This window comes from Brassica napus, chromosome A5 (genome assembly GCF_020379485.1).
Source record: "Brassica napus cultivar Da-Ae chromosome A5, Da-Ae, whole genome shotgun sequence".
Classification (NCBI taxonomy): domain Eukaryota; kingdom Viridiplantae; phylum Streptophyta; class Magnoliopsida; order Brassicales; family Brassicaceae; genus Brassica; species Brassica napus.
Window position 1 is genome coordinate 29,062,480 of NC_063438.1, and position 18,957 is coordinate 29,081,436.

At 33.7% G+C, this 18,957-nt stretch overlaps 5 protein-coding genes across 5 annotated transcripts; 2 read left to right on the top strand and 3 right to left on the bottom strand.

Moving 5' to 3' along the window:
• Positions 1–2,953: 2,953 nt before the first annotated feature.
• On the bottom strand, positions 2,954–6,571 carry LOC106434319 (beta carbonic anhydrase 1, chloroplastic; the record flags this gene model as incomplete). The annotated part of the gene is given in 9 exon segments (NM_001315587.1): positions 2,954–3,072; positions 3,174–3,279; positions 3,371–3,456; positions 4,083–4,136; positions 4,254–4,370; positions 4,462–4,510; positions 4,604–4,753; positions 4,921–4,982; positions 6,356–6,571. Coding segments are annotated over 9 exon segments (959 nt in total), but the record flags the coding sequence as incomplete, so codon positions are not given.
• A 1,853-nt stretch (positions 6,572–8,424) lies between these two features.
• On the bottom strand, positions 8,425–9,317 carry LOC106434308. The gene has a single exon (XM_048780310.1). The coding sequence runs from the start codon at positions 9,181–9,183 to the stop codon at positions 8,827–8,829; it is 357 nt and encodes a 118-aa protein (XP_048636267.1). The 5' UTR covers positions 9,184–9,317; the 3' UTR covers positions 8,425–8,826.
• A 3,114-nt stretch (positions 9,318–12,431) lies between these two features.
• On the top strand, positions 12,432–14,432 carry BNAA05G33790D. Its single transcript, XM_013875134.3, has 2 exons — positions 12,432–12,699; positions 13,764–14,432. The coding sequence occupies exon 2, from the start codon at positions 13,784–13,786 to the stop codon at positions 14,330–14,332; it is 549 nt and encodes a 182-aa protein (XP_013730588.1). The 5' UTR covers positions 12,432–12,699; positions 13,764–13,783; the 3' UTR covers positions 14,333–14,432.
• Positions 14,433–14,711: 279 nt separating this feature from the next.
• LOC106434294 (universal stress protein A-like protein) lies at positions 14,712–16,027 on the top strand. The gene is made up of 3 exons (XM_013875131.3): positions 14,712–15,133; positions 15,273–15,391; positions 15,700–16,027. Exons 1-3 carry the CDS (start codon positions 14,843–14,845, stop codon positions 15,806–15,808), a joined length of 519 nt encoding a protein of 172 aa, XP_013730585.1. The 5' UTR covers positions 14,712–14,842; the 3' UTR covers positions 15,809–16,027.
• Positions 16,028–16,229: 202 nt separating this feature from the next.
• Positions 16,230–17,938, bottom strand: LOC106434310 (transcription factor MYB57-like). Its single transcript, XM_013875148.3, has 3 exons — positions 17,695–17,938; positions 16,810–16,939; positions 16,230–16,700 (listed from the first exon to the last, which is right to left on the bottom strand). The coding sequence occupies exons 1-3, from the start codon at positions 17,858–17,860 to the stop codon at positions 16,391–16,393; spliced, it is 606 nt and encodes a 201-aa protein (XP_013730602.2). The 5' UTR covers positions 17,861–17,938; the 3' UTR covers positions 16,230–16,390.
• Between the last annotated feature and the right edge of the window lie 1,019 nt (positions 17,939–18,957).

Here is an 18,957-nt window from a genome sequence, read left to right on the forward strand (position 1 = left end):
GCAGTTTTCAAATTTGTAAGATATTTATTTAGTAAGCAAGTCACTTTGGTTTAGTGGTAACGAAGTTTCGATTGAAATTTTCGCCCTAGGTTCGAGTAGCATTGGCCATCTAGCCTCGGTTTAAATAGATTTAAATCGTCTACACTTATCGGATGTAAAGTTTCATGAAATTAGTCTTTGATCTTAGAAAACTTTTGAATATCAAAAAATATATTTATTTAGTAAGATATTAGGTTTTATTGATAAAACTTTATCCTATTAATCAGAAGAAAATACATCAAATAACTTATCAAGGTTTTGATGAGGGTGGCTGAATCCGACTCATCAGAGTCTTAACACATGGAGCTCTCCTGAGCAGAATGGAATCTTTGGCGATATTTTAGCAATTGCTTTTTCTTTTGAAGTAATCTCTTTTGTTTGGATACCTCGAAAGAGGAACTTTGTATTTGATGGCTTAGCAAAATTGAACATGTCTGGTGTGCTAACCATTATGACTCCACGTACCGGTGTTTAGTTGATTTAATGAAACTGTGTTACAAAAAAAAACTTATCAAGATTTTAAATCCTAAACTTAGAAACATTTAATGTATGATTTCCTTTATCTCAAATTCTTTTTATTTTGGATAGAAAACAATTAAAATAAAATGTAATTGTTGGTCGAAGAGTTTTATCACTAAACTATGTGAATCTTACACTTTTACATATTAAAATATTACATGTTTATAATCTTACACTTTATTAATAAAACTTTAACATCAGTTTTATTAATAAAAGTTTACAGTCGTTTTACCTAAAATATAATGAAAAATCATTTTATAATATTAAACAATTAAAGTTTAAACATATGTTTTCGACAGTCCTATATATGTATGTTTTCATATTTCCATATTTTACTCAGTTTTGTTGAAAATAAACATCTAATTTTTGTTTTTATGTGGAAACATAAAAAATGGAAAAACAAAATAAACATTTATCTGAAAATTTTATAAAAAAATCAATTTATTTTTGATACGATTCACTTTTAAATAATAGAATGTATGACTACTATGAAATTTAGATACCAGTCTTATTTATCAAACACAAACCACTAATTTATTTGTTATATTTTTACATAAATCAATAAAATTAACAGTTTATTTTTTCCAATCACACCATTTTCTTAAAAATAAATGAGACTAGAAAATATAGAACTGTCTAAGAGATATTTTTAAACTGTAAATGGTTAACATTATATAGTTATTCTCCATAATATTTTGGTAACAATAACTGTAAATTTAATTAATAAATTTAATTAAAAGTTCAAATGTTAAAAGTTTGTTAATAAAAATTTCAGTTTATAGATAAAAAGTGTATGATTCACATAGTTTAGTAGTATAGTTTCTAAACTAACATATTGCATTTTGTTTTATTATTATTTTGTCTATAATAGAAAAAAATGTAGACAGATGGTGATACACGTTAAAGGTTCACAAATGTTTTTGCTAAGAAGGTTCATAATTTAAAAATTTAAAATATTAATAAATTAATAAAAAAAAAATTCAGAAATAGTTGATCGGATTTATTACTAAAACCCCTAAAATATTATAGTATGGATATATTCGTTTCAGTTATTAAGTACGTTGGTGGTTTAAGCATATATTGTATCCCATTTTCAAGCATAAATAGATATTATCTTGGACGTATAATTTTGTTGTCTTTTATGAATTTAGGTGCTTTTTCTCTTTGGTGCTTGAGCTAATGCGACCGATATATTAATGCTGGTGTAAAAGAAAAAAGGTCACTATGTAAATTTACGAGAATTTTCCAAGCAGAGATGCTCGTTCTTTTGATCCGAAAAAATAAGCTGTCATATCATCTTATGCCATACCTATACGTTAATCATTTATCACACAAACTAGTTAATATCAAATGGAAAATAACCTATGTTAATTAACTCTCTTTGTTCTTCCCTATCAAGGTTAAGCTAGCTTTTGAATTTTACCTAGTCTCGTTGAGAATCTTTGTTGAGTTTAGAACTGACCATGCCAACTTAATTGTCAAATCAAATCATATAGGACGTCTTCTTCTCGGTGTTGCCCAAGATCCTAGAGTTTCTCACCAAAAGTTTTTGTGGGGCGACAGTTCAACCGCTTCTTGGTGCTAACATGTACTATTAAAAGTTCCTTATTATACTGCATGTATATTAGAGAATAATTTTAAAAGGTGGACCATGGGAGGTGGAGTAAACATGGACTAGCTAGGGGCAAGGCTTCACATATAGAGCTCAAAACGGCAAGGGAACAAATGATGGTATAGACTCAGAATTAGTTGGCAATAAAATTTGTCGGAAGTCTGTCTAGCAAGAGACGTTTTGAAGATGCTCCTGAAAGAAAAGAACAATATTATCCCAGAAAGAGATAGAAATCAATTTAGTTATATCTTTCTTTTTTTTTCTTTTTAATTATTGTCCCCAAGATTTAGCTTTCTTATTTTAATAAAATCAAAAGACCATATGCATGCATTCTTCATGTTCGATTATTAAATAGAATGCCAAGGGTTTTCTGATGAGGTACATAGAAACAACAAGTTGGTGTGGCTGAATTGAAATGTGAACGGGATAAAGGCTTGAAAGAGTTCCTACAGCTTCCAATGTAGTATGGTAGCCACATCTTTAACCTATCAAACAACATAGAAAATAAAATCAAACCGTAGATACAACCGACTCGATACACATAATATAAATACAATTCTTCATTAACCCCCTCCCCCCCAAAGAAAAAGATCTATATATCATCTGGATTTTCTTTTTTATTTATATGAAAGTTGGATACCATGAAGATAGGAAAACAACTCAGCACATTACAAATTACATATGGAATAGAGATATATGATGATGATGGATGCTCATGATGATGATGGTGGATTGGTTCATACTGAGCTAGTTTCGGAGAGGCCAAACTCAAGTCCCCAAAGCTCAAAAGCACCCTTTATAAAATCATAGTAACCTCCCTTCAAAGCAAGGGTTCCTTTCACAAGTCCTTCTCTCACGAATGGATATGTCAACAAGTTTGCTAGTGAAACATTCACTGCCTCCTGCGTTAGTTTAAACAGTATATTAATAAAAATTTGTTCATATCTGTGCATGGGAAGACAAAGATAGTTATGAACATATATATATATATATATATACATACCCTTTCACATCGGCCACACTGGTCCTCAAAGGCTGAATCTCCAAGTTCTGATATGACTTTTGACTTGGCTGGTAAACAGATTTTGACCCAGTCCTCTATGAAATCACTGCAATTAATGTAACTCATGGAAAAAGTTAAATCTCATTTAATTTAAAAATGATATTAAATCAAATATATAAGATATAAAGAGATTATACGTGGAGTTGTTTCCATCCAAAGGAAAAGACATAAGTCCCTTGATCCCACCACAAGCGCTGTGTCCTATCACCACAATGTTCTCCACCTACATCAGTAAAATTCTGTTACATCTACTTAAATTTTATCAAAATTAACACTATTTAGTTTTGCAAGTTAACATTTCTAGTTTCATCTATTTTCTACGATTTAATTTAATTTCTTTTTACAAATATAATGACATTCTGTAATCTTTTTACAAATACATTTCCGGTAAAGTGTTAATTGTATGTATATATGGTAGGTAAACTCATATAATTAGGCGGATAAGTTCTTTTTTTATGTGTCATCACCGTATTCATTATAAAAAGTAATATGAACTTTTAAAAATACGACAAAACATTATTTTATTTATGAACTGTATAATTTCCTTTACAAAAGTTTTGATTTTGGTAAGCTTTTTAAAATATGGTAATGACTTATAAATTTTATATTAGTAAATTTTCTTCAAATGATGTTTAATTAAATTAAATTAAATTAATATAGTTAAACCAAACTTAAAAGAAAAAGTTACATATAATTATATCTATTTTATTTTTGAACCGATGAAGTTAAACATAAAAATAATAATATCAAAATATAAACTGAAAATTTCATTTAAAATAGTATTATATCAATATTATTATGTATGGGTATGATGCAGGAAAATCTGTAGTTATAAAGGAAGCGGTTCACCTTAAGGTGCAAAACAGCGTATTCGATGGCTGCTCCAACTCCACCGTATTTGACCTGTAAATTTTAGCAGAAAGTACAAAAATACGGTGAACGTTACATCTCCTTAAGACTAAAGTCAAGCACCTCAGAAGGTTTTAGTTAGAAGAGACAAAAGCAATGAAGTTGTGAAACCTTGTCAAAAGGAGGAACCATGTTGGCTATGTTACGGACAACGAAGGCCTCTCCTGGCTGAAAGTTGAGAACGTGCGATGGACACACACGCGAGTCGGAACAAGCAAACACCATATACTGCACCGCACCATTCACACATATATATTACTTATTTTTCCATCTCTAATTTATACACTGTTATTGTTATACTTTTCTTATCATTTTCTACCTTAGGACTTTGACCCTTGGCGAGCTCACCGTACAAAGCAGGGTTGGTTCTGCAAATTAAAATATAATTATGAACTAGTTAAAATCTAGCTATATGTAATGGTGTTATAAAAATTAAGACAATACAAAATATAAATGATTACTCGTATTTCTCCTTCTTGAAAGTGATGAAGCCTTGCTTAATGTTTTCGACGGGGTCGAAAGCTTTCTTGTCGGAGGAAGTACCTGTCTGAAGTGCTGCCGTGGCCTGCTCCACCTTAGCGGCCGCAACAGTCTTTAGCTCCTCCTTCTCGCTGCCCATGCATGTTAATTTATACATATTTTTACGATTGATTAAACAAGATTGTTATACATGACACCCGATTTACAGCCGTTTTTAATCCACCAAAACTATTCAGATTATATATAAATATATATATATATATATAAATGTATGGGAATAAGGACGATATTTATTTACATAATAAGCTTCTTGAGAGCTTCAATGGCCTCTTCGTATGCTTCGCTACCCATCTCTTCGCTCTGCAAGTTTGTTGACCAAATAAATTGTAAGAAAGAGTATAATTAAAATGTCACAGAAGTGTTAAAGTTGAAACTATAATCAACCTATGCCTTCGTCCAAAAAAGAAAACTATAATCAACCTATGCTTTTTTTTGGGTCAAAATCAGCCTATTAAAAAAAAAACAACATCACACGACAAAGAAACGATTGTGTAGTACTTGGTAGTATGATTTTATTATTGGGGTGAGAAGCTCGGCAGTGTGGTTAGGAGAGAAATCGGTGGGCTGAATAAATAAATGATAGATGGCGACTCCATCACTAGTATGTTCCACACGCTCACGTATGGTATATGCACATACACACGTCTCGGTTACATATAAATCGCTTTGTTAAGGCTACTGGTAAGTTCTCTCTTTTATCACGTGGATCCTACGCTACGTACGTCCCAACTTCCAATTTAACATTGTCCCATTTTGAGTAGAATTGTCATAACGCCTTTAAAATTTGGAGGTCATTATCGCATTACTCATTACATCATTCAACCAATATTTGATTTAGATTGTAGGTGTTTTAAACATGTCTGAAACATATAATGATACTTAAATTCATAAATTACACAAGGATGCTTATGAAGTTTGAGTCGCTGAAAATGAACTATTCCCTTGTGATTTACTAAACTACTATATATTAAAGTTCAAAATAAAACACTGCTTACAATAGTAAAAATAATAAAAGGACATGTGAAACACACGTGAGAGTTTACTGGATTTGTGAAAGTTTCTGAAGGTAATTAATTTATACAGTTATGCGTACCAAAAAGACATGCCTTTGAAGGGATATAGGTTAACTAATAAGAGCACCCACATCAATGGATATTTCATATAGTTTCGTATTAGATTAATTAGGAAAGAAGGGAGAAGTGTAAAATATCTTATATGGAAGACTTTCAAAAAGTTTGAGAAACTCAATGTACATTTGTCACTCAACTGATTTTTTTTTTTAAACAAACTCAACTGGTTATTTAATGTTTTCGCAAAAAATAAATAATTAAACTAATAAAACATTAGTATTTTAAGTGTCCTGGAGTCCTTTTTAATTATATTTTGGTTCGACTGAATAAATCATAGTCTTTTTTTTGTAATAATAAAAACCTAATAAAAACCTAAGGAAGTCATCAAATGAGATGGTGAACATTAATTAACAAGAAAATTGTGAAATTGTAGGGCTGTTTCCGTATCATTATTAATGAGGATCCAGAGGAAGGATAATTTAGTTTCATATCTGTTTTATCTAGCTATTATCCCTATAATACGTATAAGACAATGTAACTAATATAAGCAAGTAACAAAGAATGTAGAGGTTTAGAAAAGAGAGATGAATGTAAAATGTATACCCAGTAAGGGGTGATGATAGGAGCAGGAGCGGCAAAAACGGGCTCGTTACGGATAAGTGTTGGAACGGAACGAGAGGAGGAGGAGGAGGAGGAGGAAGAAGAGGATGAGGGAAGGCAAGCCACGGTGGGAGAAGAACGAAGAGTCTGTTTTTGGAGAGAAGGCTGAGAAGGAGAAAGAGAGGTGAGGAAGAAGCCGGAGAGAGGAGCGGTCGCCATTTGCGGGTGAAGAGAAGGTAGTGAGAGTGAGATGTAGTTTATAATATAGTATAATAAGACTTTGTAGATGTAAGGGATATATAGGCTACTTCAGTGAATTTTGGTGAACGATTTTGAGCGTATAAAAGAAGGGTGTCTCATTGTCATGGCATGGTGAGGTTGTGGAACGAGGATAATGAAAGCGATGGGTGAGGTGAATAACAAAATTTCTTCTCTTTTTGTGGATGAGGAATATTAGCTTGACATCTGTTTGAAGATTTTACGTGCTCTTGTTCTTTCACATTGTTTATTATTATTATTATTATTTTAAATTGTAGAAAAGGAAAGGTCTCAAGAGGTTGAAATGGATAAGATCCCTTATCACCAAAACAAGGATCAGCCTCTTTCACTTACCCTCTCAGGCTCTCATCTTAAATGAGCACCACCCACTTAAGATCCTAGGCCATTGTTTATGGTCCATAATATATGAGAGAGCCTTAACTTCTCTAAGCGCTCCAAGGGCCACAGAGTGCTCTTGTATTCTCAAATCCAGAAGATGCATATCATGATGAGGTAAAAAGAGCCACATGACCACACACACACAAAAAAAATAAAATTACAGAGAGAGAGACTCATGCATGGACTATTCCATTCTATGAAGCAAGGGACCCAAGTGAAAACTATTAGAGCAACTCTATCCATAGGTTCTAGATGGAGTTCTCGTAATTAAAGAAAATGGAAAAACAATTAAAACAAGAAAAAAAAGATGAAAAGTTCTTAAAACTCATTAAAAATCTGAGATAACACATTCAACTAACATTTCATCTATTAAAAAAAAAATCAAACAAAATTATGCATTTACGATACTATTTTTTTTTTAAATGTTAGACACTTTCCTAGTATCAAGCCGATGGAGTTGCTCTTTAGTGTTACAAATTTTAAAAAGGAGGAAAACTGAAGAAGAGAGACGAGAAATGCATTAGGGCTGGTCTGAAGACTTTATATGTAGAATTTGGAGAAATGGCAAAACTATGTCGACATTTTCATGCAAGCACACACAACATAATGTCAACATTCTCTTGTCATAGAGTGTGTCGAACGTGGCTTTTATTTATTGATTTGGAGTATAAAGCACTGAATTTCACAAAAACATTAGGAAGAATATACCTTGGGGACTGGATAGAGGAGAGGTGTTTGTTGAATTAGTAATATTTAACTTATGCCATTATAAATAAACAAAAATTAAAAATCTATTTTGGGCAGAGTCTGATTGGACAGACTGTGAATGGAAAGACACCTAGCTGCTTTTGCCAACCTGAACCTTCTCTCTGTCAGTACTCTCTCGATCATTTTTTTTTGATATTTGCATCCTACAAAACATAGTAATAGTTGCTTCTGATAAATGTCTAAACCAATTAGGAAGACATATTGTGGAACACACTTATCCCACGTTTTTCATAATTCTTGGTATCAAGAAGCGACTACTTCATAGTAGTAATTAATTAGCATTCTTTCTTGGTTGTTGAATTGTAGGCCTGACGATAGAAACATCTCCAACCCCTATTATATTCTTAGTAGTTCCTCGATCACATCCTTTCATCACCGTTGATTATGTACTTGCAGTAGTATCTGCCATATTGTCAACGATCACCATTTCACTAACTCATTTTTCATAAATTTCCAATTTACCTAGAACACCTTCGCGTATTGTTGATTTTTTAGTGAATCAACTCCCCCCGTTTTGAGCTTTTCCAGTTCCACCTTAAAAAAAATCAGCATAGCAGTACGTAATTCCATAAAACAGAAAAGCTCTTGACCAATTAAAACCAAACTTCAATACTATCTATCATTGCATACCATATAAATCCCAATCGTCAACGAATTGAATAGGGTTTCAATATCACCAGAAAAAAGCTACATGCATATTAAACATAAACACAAAAATAAACAAGGACCTAATTGCTGTATTTGTAAAGTTTATAGATACTGAAGTAAATTATTTAATGACGTAATCTTCGCATCTCGGCAAAAACTCCGATCAAATCTTGCCTGTAAGGCAAATAAGACTTTCTTCTCTTATCTCCTTCGCTGATGTCCGACGCCGATTTGTCCTTCCGTTTCATGTCCGGCAAGCAAGTCTTGGTTGCGTCGCTGTGGCTTCTCGTTAGGAACTTCGTTAAACGGCACCGTTTACTGACCTTCGAGTGTCCGCCTCCAGTCGCCGGAGGTCTTAGGGGACTCCATAGACAATTTTCGGAGAATTTATATCGAAATCTTCAGATTCCGACCATAGAGGCGAAGGCGGAATGCTCCATCTTGCTTCCTCCGGGACAATATATTCTAGCGTCGAGTGACAAGTCATCATCGTCTTTCTTTTTACTCATCGAAACGGTGTCGCTGGACACATGAGGTCTGAACGTCGGGAAGTGGAAGAAGGTCTCTTCATGTACGGGTGATCGTGATGTTTCGAACTGGAAGTCATCGTCTTCTTCAACTTTAACGGAATATTGATCTGTTATATTGTAATTCTGGTTTTCGCGGGAAACTTTAACGGCCGCGGCGGCGCATTCGCTGGAAGCGTAGACACTGAAGCTTGGGCTGTACGATACCGTTGTTGAGGAAAACTCCTCCATTTTTTTTTTGCTTTAACAAATCGTGTATGTTTCTCACTATATAACACATGTGAGTGGTTTAGTTTTACTTGTTCGTCAAGAGTAGGCGATAAATTAAACGTGGTCTTTGTTTAATGGAGAATTTAAATTATACACGTCAATGCTTACGATTTTAGCGGCAACCTAGGTTACGTTTTATTAACCCACTGTTTAGACGAACTAACTATTATAATAACCCTATTTGAGAGAATCATATCGCGATTCTACTAGAAAATTACAAGCCACAGTTAAACTTTACAACTAATAAGTTAAAATTTGTTCCTTGATGGTATTTCCATGCACCCGTACTAAATTATTCAGCAATTGACAAGTCAAAGATAACTACAACAAATAGTTTATATATTTCACTAGGAGCCCAATCATTGCTATTCTCTATCACTTTAAAACAATAGTTTTGAATCAAAGATACTGAACGTCTAGCGAATTCTAGATTAATTCTTTTAAACCGGACTCTAACAACTTTGCAATGTATATTCGTGTATGCCGTCGGCACTAAAATCTATATATGTCAAGGCCAAGAATTCTTATTTGAAATTTGGGATAAAAACAAAACAAGCAATCCTTAACGAATAGCACCATTGAAGTCCATCTTGGCCTGATCTGCAATATAAATTATACATTGCTGTTAGATATATAGTCTGTTAATATTTCTTAAAATATTCAAATTTTGCTTTTCACCTAACAAGAAATATTCTCTAAAAGATTGTTCTCCATGTTACTATTTTCAAATACATGAGCAATGAGTTGGAAGCCTCGACCATAAGTTCATAACCAATAAACTAAGGACAATATTATTGGGAATCCCTTAAGGCATCCCTTAGGAGAAGGGGCTGGGAACCGAGAAAAAAAGAGAAGGGAAAAGCATTTAATTAAGGACTGTCCCTTACTCTCCAATGACAAAAAAAAAAGAAAAAACAAAACAAGGGACTCTCTCCTTTTTTTTCTTCATCCCACCAATAATGTTGCTCTAAGGAGTTTGCGTGTTGGTATTACTATTATTGTTGCTATATTATAAGTGAACTTTATTTTGTGTATATAATGATATAATGTCCCTGCACTTTCCACCCAATCATGGAAAACAAAAACTTTTGATCCAATATTAAGTATTTTTTTTCAGAAATGTGTGATTTTCAGTATTGACTTTTGAGAGGATCGATCAGGCCCTCCACGGGTCCACATCCCAACAATAAAATGATCATCATTAGCCCATTGGACAATCTTTTCACTATATCGATTAGATTTCCAAGAACATGCTGCTATATATGATTATCTGTAGCCTTGAGCCCAAATTCGAACAAACTCAGGGTTCGTCTCCTGCAGACCTTGTTCGTACCAGTTTTAGATATTTAAGATCTCTCGACACATGCTTTCCATATTTGAGTAAGCGATCTGGACTTGAGCGGAAGTAGCGAAATGGGCTTGTTCCTCCTCGTTAATTTGTTATGTCAAACATAGAATATATGAACATATATATTAATATATCCCACACATATGAAGCCACTAGTTTGACAAACATCGAATATTTGCGCATTTTATTATCCGTAATCTTATTATGCATGGTAGTAGTATTCTGTATTCATATGTTCATACGTGGTCCATGTACAACAAATACATATAGCTCATGTCACAGACTTTTTGTTGTCAACTACAGAAAGAGCTATAACGTAGTTACGTTAATTTCCTTATAACGAGTTGTTTTTATTAAAGATGTGAACAGTATTCAAGTGATGTTTGCTTTGATTCTTTTTGTTTTCCTGATACCTAACGTGTCGCAATAGCGGTGAGGGTAGAGGAAAGGAGACCGTTGGGTGTGTGCGTGTCACTGAAGACTGACAGTTGGCCGGTGAAAAATTTTCTTACATAAAGAATTAAAAGAGCATCTCAGTTTCTGACCTTGACGGGTTAAGAACCCGACGCACGTGATTATTCACAGCATAGCACGTGCATGGCTTAAAGCATTGTGCTTATATAGACAGCACACAAAGAGAAAAAGGCGTCAACGACGCTGCTTATTAGATCTTGAAATCCACGAACAAATATATAAAAATACAACTATTAATTTAGTCTACCTAAAGTTTTACGCAATTACGACAGTACTTAATCCATTAAATGTTAATAAAAAAATACTATATACTCCAATTAATTTCGTTTACATATGGTAAATGAAAATTAGTACTATTATACTAGAAACATCGAAGTGCTCAGGGACTTCATTTTTTAGATACTTATTAAAAAAGGGATCGAAAACAATGCATCAAACGTATTCAACTAGAAGATTGTGTACCATGTTTTTAAGTGGAAGACTATTCTATACGAAATTTTGATCTATCATGAATAGGTTCCGTAAATTGTATTAGCTGTTCTAAATTTTAGAATGTAGTTCGTTTTAATCAAGAAATATAATCAATAAAAGACACGAGTTGCATATGAATGCACGTGAGGGGCCGAGTTCCCATAATTTGATTCTCTCTGTCTTCGGGACAACACAAAGTTCCTCTAAATCCGTATCAACTAGACTAAACCTAACTGGTTCCAACACCAACTATACCCTAAATTCAGTCTCCCTTGTGATATTTTCTCTTGATTCTCGTCGCCTCAAGCTAAAATAAATAACACAAATTTACTTTCTACAATGGACCTAAATCTTTGCTAAAACCCTTTTTTAGTATGTAATATGTTTGAATCTCTTTGCTAGGTTGAATAATATCGGATTGCGCTTTTTCCATAAGCAAATGTGACTGAGACTAAAACCTTTTGATAAAAAATATGACGACTGAGACTTGAAACCAATTGAGTATTGCTGACATGAGTTCAAATATATTTGTATAAATAGGGTATGTTTGAATCTCTTATATTTAATATAATTATCACAAGATTTTCGATAAAATTATCGTCACCCAAAGTAATACATTCACGATAAGCGTCCATTAACATTCTTTTCCTTTGATAATAGCTACATTCAAAAGTAATTGTCATAGATCTAAGCTAAATGTTATACATTACGAAATCAAGTATACAAAATTAGTTTATTCATTTGTACGAATTTAAAATTTAAATTTCACAAAATTACAACTTAATAGTTAAAGGTACAATTACCATATGTCAAGTAAAAAATAGAATTTGAATTTTAGAAGATAGTTATATATACATATATTATCTGCTAAATGAATTCAAATTTTAATATTCAAGACCCTTACACAGATGAGTAAAATAAAAAAGATCAGGCGAGAGAGAGAGAGATTAGTTTAAGAAATAACCATAGAAAAAGAGAAGTTCTAATCGAAGATATATGTGTGTATTTATATATCAGATCACATCTTTCTTTTTCTTCTTCCCCTTCTTCTCTTTCTCTTCCAGACTCGTAAGAACAAAACAACAAAACTGAGTTTTTGTTGTTATTGATGTCTTCAATGAGGGAAGGGGTTTAATAAGGATCAGTGGCTCTTGAGTAGGATAACTACTCGAAAAGAACCAAAGGTATGTAATCATTTGATCATTCTCCATTCTTTTTCACACTACTGACCTTATTGCTTCTCCTTTTTTTTTAACAAATAGTGAATTAATGTTGTTTCATTTTTGGTCTTAAACATATACTCTATATATATATAGTGTTCACCGATTGAAATCGTTTATCAAGACATTTAAAAATGAAAAAGTGGCTAGAAATGTTGTCACAGGACAAACAAGGAAGTAGTTTTTTTTTTTAAAGTCAAAACTTGGATAAATCACCTAGTTAGCAGTTTTACAAACCTACATTTGAAATTTTCCCTTTTTATATGAAATTTCACTTATAAAATATACAATAAATAATTTTACAACTAACAATAGTAAGAAGGATTATATTTAAACGCTAATCACGGAAACTAAAACAAACAAATACAATTCTACTTTTTTTTTAAAACAATTTTTGTATGTCAAGTAATAGTATTATATTGTGTTACTTGTACTTTTGTAACGGGTCGCGTAACTAGACCTGCTTAGATCCGGTAACCCATATGAGATAGGATCTTCGCTGTATCAATCCAAATTTTGTAATATCAAAAGCCCGGATCTTAACATGACTCAGTACTTCCTTCATTAAGGTTGGTTTGGTGTATATATGAATGCATATGTAGATGTATCACGTATATAGGATCTTAACACTCATGATTACTCGTAACATCGAAATGTTACCGACCAATAATTTTTATTTTTGGGAATCACCGCAAAGTGAAGGCAGCAGTTAAGGATCCACCTGAAACTGTCTAGTCAATAAGTTTTTTTTTGGGTCAAATGTTAAAATTTATAAACATTTTCTGAGTTTTACATAATGTTAAAATTTGTAACTATTTTCTGAGTTTTACATGTTGCTTATTACAAAGCAAAGATGAAATTAAAAACAGAGTCTCAAAGAACAATATTAGCTAAAAGGAACAATGAACCAAAACATATGCACACTCATATATGGAACAAAATCCGGATATGTGTATCACTTATGTAAAGTTTGGTAATATATAGTTTATACCAGCTAGTTATTTAAGCGTTTTTGTTTTTGCTTGCAGGAATATAACATTTAATATAAATGGAAGAGGAAAACCAAAAAACACATCGATCAGTTTCACGTAAAGACAGGAGTAGTGGAGCCGGTGAAGAAGCGGCGCCAGGAGACAAATGCTCCGGTGAAAGGTGCCGGTCGTCGTGGGCTGCGGCGGCGATAGCAGACTGTGTGGCGCTTTGCTGTTGTCCCTGCGCCGTCGTGAACCTCATCACTCTTGCATTCGTCAAGGTCCCGTGGATGATTGGGCGGAAATGTATCGGCAGGAGAAAGAAGAGAAAGAAAAAGATGGAGCGTGAGGATCGTTTTCATCACAACCAGAGGTCGGAGCCGGTGAAAGGCGTGAGTAGTGGATGTTGCGGGGGAGGATATGGAGAGTTGGATGACCACCGGTTTGTGGTGGAGAGAGATGGAAGTCTAACGAAGGAGGAGGAGGAGGAGAAAACGGCGACGTTTAGGGGAGAAGATGAGGCGAGGATCAGTGCGAGAGCTGAAGCTGAGAGAGTTTGGTTGGAATTGTATCAGATTGGACATCTTGGCTTCGGTAGAGTCTCTTTCACTGGTATTCATCAGTAATAAAAAAAAATCTTGAGTAACTTCCAAAAGAGTAGTAAGTACTTATGTCTTGTAAAATTCCATAGTATAGAAAATAAAATAAAAGCTCCACGATTACACTCATACTAAATGATAGAATCACTTTGAAACCTATTGTAACTTGAAACACTTGGCTGTTTATCAAAGAAAAGAAAAGAAAAAAAAAAGAAAAGAAAAGTTGATGTATAAATTTTGTAAGAATATTATTATGACCCTAGACATGGGCCATCATTGTAGGGCTTGTTGTGAATGATTATCAGAAAGGGTAGTTTTGAAGAAGATAGTTTTTAAAAAAGTTGTAGTCGGCCCCACCCCACGTAACATAAAAAAGAAGCGCACTATAGCAGGTTCATGCGATTGTTTGGTAAAATACGCTCTATACACAAGGCGCACGACCCAGAGCCTAGTTGTCCATCTTCTGACCAGATCATTTGTCTTAAACATAAACAGGACTTGTTCAAGTGTCAGATATTTCGAGAAGAAGAAGAAGAGATGGAGAGGGAGCCGACAAGAGTGATGGTGGCTGTGAATGAATCGACGATCAAAGGGAAGCCCCACCCTTCGATAAGCAGCAAAAGAGCTTTCGAATGGACTCTGGAGAAGATGATCCGATCCAACACATCCGATTTCAAGATTCTCTTGCTCCATGTACATGTTGTCGACGAAGACGGTTTTGATGAGGTAGACAGCATATATGCCTCTCCCGATGATTTCAAAGAGTCTAACAAGTCTAAAGGTCTTCACCTTCTCGAGTTTTTCGTTAAAAAATGTCATGAGATTGGGGTAAATAAAACACCCTCCCCTCTCTTCAACTTATCTTCATCTTCCGATCCCTTTACATAATTGTCAATCTCATAATAATTAACTTGTGCACTTGTGTGATATATGTTTTAATAAACTAAATTATGCTTCTTGTGTGTAGGTTAGTTGCGAGGCATGGATCAAGAAAGGTGATCCCAAGGATGTGATCTGCCAAGAAGTCAGCCGGGTCCGACCAGATCTTCTTGTTTTGGGAAGCCGTGGTCTTGGCCGCTTCCAAAAGTATGTTCAAACTCTCTCACTCGCCGCCTACATCTTGAATTGTTTTATTATATGCCAAGCTCTAGTTATCTGTTGGATAGGATTTTCTACTGTGACACAAGTCTTCGAGTTTAAATAGAGAGTAGGTTGATTACTTTAAAACTGGACATGATCAGAGCCCAACAAGGAAATGTAATGTTAGACTAGCATTGAGCGCTTGAATTCATATACTCAGTTAGTGTTGTTGTTTTTGAAACATTGGTCTGTTCTTTTTTTAAATCATACTTCTGAGTCTTTTTCCTGGTTACTCTCTTTGCATTGCATTGCAGGGTCTTTGTTGGGACCGTGAGTGGGTTCTGTGTGAAACATGCTGAGTGTCCAGTCCTCACGATCAAACGCAACGCCGATGAAACTCCCAGTGATCTTGCTGATGACTAAACCAACTACATTCTAAACATTCCTTCCTTCCAAAATGATAAATAAACTCTTCATTGATCCTATCCCATTGTGTGCTTTTGTGTGTCCAAGTTTATGATTAATAATATTAGTATGTGTGTGAAGTCTGCTATGTTTCTGTTGTCAGTGATACTGATAATGCAACTAAACTTTCAATTTCTTTTAATCATTTCTAAATTGAATAAAAAGGTGTTATATATATTGATCAGACAATTAATGAATCTGAACGAACGAAAGCTTAAGACCGTTTCTCACTTTTACCAATTAACACAACTTTGTTCCAACTCCAATAAGCTCGAAACTGAAACAAAAAAGAGTGATATACTGATATATAAAAAATTATATAAACGAACAGAAGTAGTTACTTACACACCACACCGCCTTCACATGATCTGAAAAATAATATGATTGCATTAAAACATTACAAATGATAGGTAAATGAAACAAGATTCAGCAATATAGGAAAACCAAAGAACGTAACATACAAAAAAAAAAAAAAAATCAGATCGGGCATCATATGTAGGGCTAGCAAATGCATAGTCATTTAAACTACTGTGACCAAAATTAAATCACTTGGTGGTCATCATTAAGCAACTGAAGGGGCCATATATCTTCAACGTTCCAGTAACTGTCGTTTGACTGTTCCATCACATGAAACGATGTCGTTGTCGTCGCCGGCGAGATTAAGCCTTTGCTGGAGCTTCCTTGGTCCGTCGCCGTTATCACCGAGCTCTGCGAGTTTCCCAAACAATGACGAATATTATTAGTATTTTTCGACGAAGACATTTTCACGTGTCTCTGAATCTTTGTCCTCCAGAAATTCTTTATCTCGTTGTCCGTTCTCCCTGGAAGATATTTCGCAATCTTCGACCACCTGTTAATATTTTTTAACACCGTACGGAAGTTTTCTAATCAAATCGAACTTGTCATGAAGTTGAATGAGCATGCAGTCATGAAACAATATTATATAACTAATAAGATACCTGTTTCCAAGCTTAGCATGAAGTTGAATGATCAAAAGATGTTCTTCTGCTGTTATGTTCCCTCGCCGCACATCTGGCCGGAGATAGTTCAGCCACCGGAGCCGACAACTTTTTCCCGTACGTTTTAGACCTGATTACATGAAATCATAAATATTTATTATCAGAAACATAACCAACAAGATCCAAATTTAAGCAAAATAAATAAATAAATAACCAACAAGATACCATGTGGGTAATATTGCTATATATTCACAACTATCCCGATCTAATTTGAATCATTCTACGTGAATGTTAAAGAAAACATAAATCAATCAATTGATATTTGCACACAAAAAACATAAATCAATTGATATTTTAAGAAAAATAAAATACATTTTTATAGAGAAAATAAAATAAAAGACATTAGTAAAATTCATATATATACAACAAGAAGAAAAAGAAGACTAATTCATGATTAACTCCGGTCTCTTAGCCGGGGGTTTTAACTCATGATTTGATATTTTTTTTTTTTGTTTTTCTACATATATTCGGCTAAGAGACCGTTCTTAGAGCCTGATTAACCCAGACTCTTAATTTGGAATTCTTAACTCATGATTTGACACTTTTTTTACACTTTTCGGCCAAGAATCGACTCCTATAACTCTTATTTAAGAGATGATTCTTAGTTTTTCTTAGTTAAAGTTACGAAACGGTTCTTAGCCGAAGCTAAGAACTCCACCCTAAGAACCCGGATTAATCATGGTCTTATATCTCTTATTAAGAGACGGTTCTTAGCTTTCCTTAGTTAAAATCTAGGAAAAACTAAGAACCATCTCTTAGCCGAAGCTAGAACTCCAGTTAAGAGACTATAATTAATCATGGTCTAAAAAATATGTTTTAATTTACCAGATGCTTTGGCGACGGAGTTCCAAAGACCTTCACCATGATTAAGGATGTAATTAAATAGGATCAAATCTTCTTCCATAGTCCATGGTCCTTTCCTCACTGTTCCTTCTTCTTCTTTCTGTGATGGTATTCTCTCTTTCTTTATCCCTGTCTTCTTCGTATCCATCTTCTTCTTTCTAGTTATTTTGTTTTGTATTTTTGTATGTGAAATAGAGATAGAACAGAGAAGATACGAGGATACAGAGAGAGAGAGAGAGAGAGAGAGAGAGAGAGAGAGAGAGAGAGAGAGAGAGAGAGAGAGAGAGAGAGAGAGAGAGAGAGAGAGAGAGAGAGGGATATAGTTTACTCAGAGGCGGGAAGATTGATCAAACGACTGTTTCCTTTTATAGGGTTGTTGTGACTTGCGACTATGGTCCAGTTGGTTAGCATGATACATACTATATGAAACATATGTAATACTTAATTACAAAGCTTACCAATAATAAATAAATAGTTAAATGAAAATCTTGGCGGATTAGTTCACGTCCACACAAATCGTAAACAGTGAGAAAGAAGAAACATGACACAAAGCTTATGTTGAATAACGACTACTTCCTAACCCTCTCTCCATCACTACTATATTTATATTAGCCAATATTTAATTAGTATTCGAAACCAGTGAAACTTAATTCGATTAACCCATTTTTTGGATCATGTAGGTTACACATTCTTAAATACTACTAGTATATTTTCACTTGATAAAAACGTTTTTGTGTGTATGATTTAGATTTTACATTTTATAAAAAAAGTCCTGAAAGTGAGAAAAATAAAATACACTGGAAGTTGTGATAGCGTTTGCTTATGGGCGCAATTAATTGGAATCAGTTTGGTGTAATCCATATGCCAAATTTAGTAAGTGAAGTTTTGTGGCTGAAAATTCAAATGATGAGTCAGCTCACGATTCAATTCACTTATTGTAAGAGAATATAAAACTGGATCGCTAATATTTTTAAACAGTGAAAATTATAACCTATTAGTTTTCCTGTATATTTACATATAGAAATTTTGAACTATCATTCTAATAATTGAAATTAATACTCGTAGTTTGTTCTTGGATTGTATAAGATAATAAGGTTATCTCCTAGTAGAACAACCACGAATTAAGCAAAAAGATAATAGAGAACAAAACGTATGGACGCAAATATCTGTTTAGGGTTTTTTATTATTATATGAATGAATAATTTTATAAATCTTTAGATCCATATTTATAACAGCCTCAAAATT

Bases quoted from the DNA above. Each gene is read 5' to 3' on its own strand.
- LOC106434308 (XM_048780310.1), bottom strand. From the start codon at position 9,183: ATGGAGGAGTTTTCCTCAACAACGGTATCGTACAGCCCAAGCTTCAGT.
- BNAA05G33790D (XM_013875134.3), top strand. From the start codon at position 13,784: ATGGAAGAGGAAAACCAAAAAACACATCGATCAGTTTCACGTAAAGAC.
- LOC106434294 (XM_013875131.3), top strand. From the start codon at position 14,843: ATGGAGAGGGAGCCGACAAGAGTGATGGTGGCTGTGAATGAATCGACG. The intron at 15,134-15,272 runs GTAAATAAAACA...TCTTGTGTGTAG, and splicing joins AAAAATGTCATGAGATTGGG to GTTAGTTGCGAGGCATGGAT. The intron at 15,392-15,699 runs GTATGTTCAAAC...ATTGCATTGCAG, and splicing joins GGTCTTGGCCGCTTCCAAAA to GGTCTTTGTTGGGACCGTGA.
- LOC106434310 (XM_013875148.3), bottom strand. From the start codon at position 17,860: ATGGATACGAAGAAGACAGGGATAAAGAAAGAGAGAATACCATCACAG. The intron at 16,940-17,694 runs GTAAATTAAAAC...TCATGTAATCAG, and splicing joins CTCCGTCGCCAAAGCATCTG to GTCTAAAACGTACGGGAAAA. The intron at 16,701-16,809 runs GTATCTTATTAG...AAATATTAACAG, and splicing joins CATGCTAAGCTTGGAAACAG to GTGGTCGAAGATTGCGAAAT.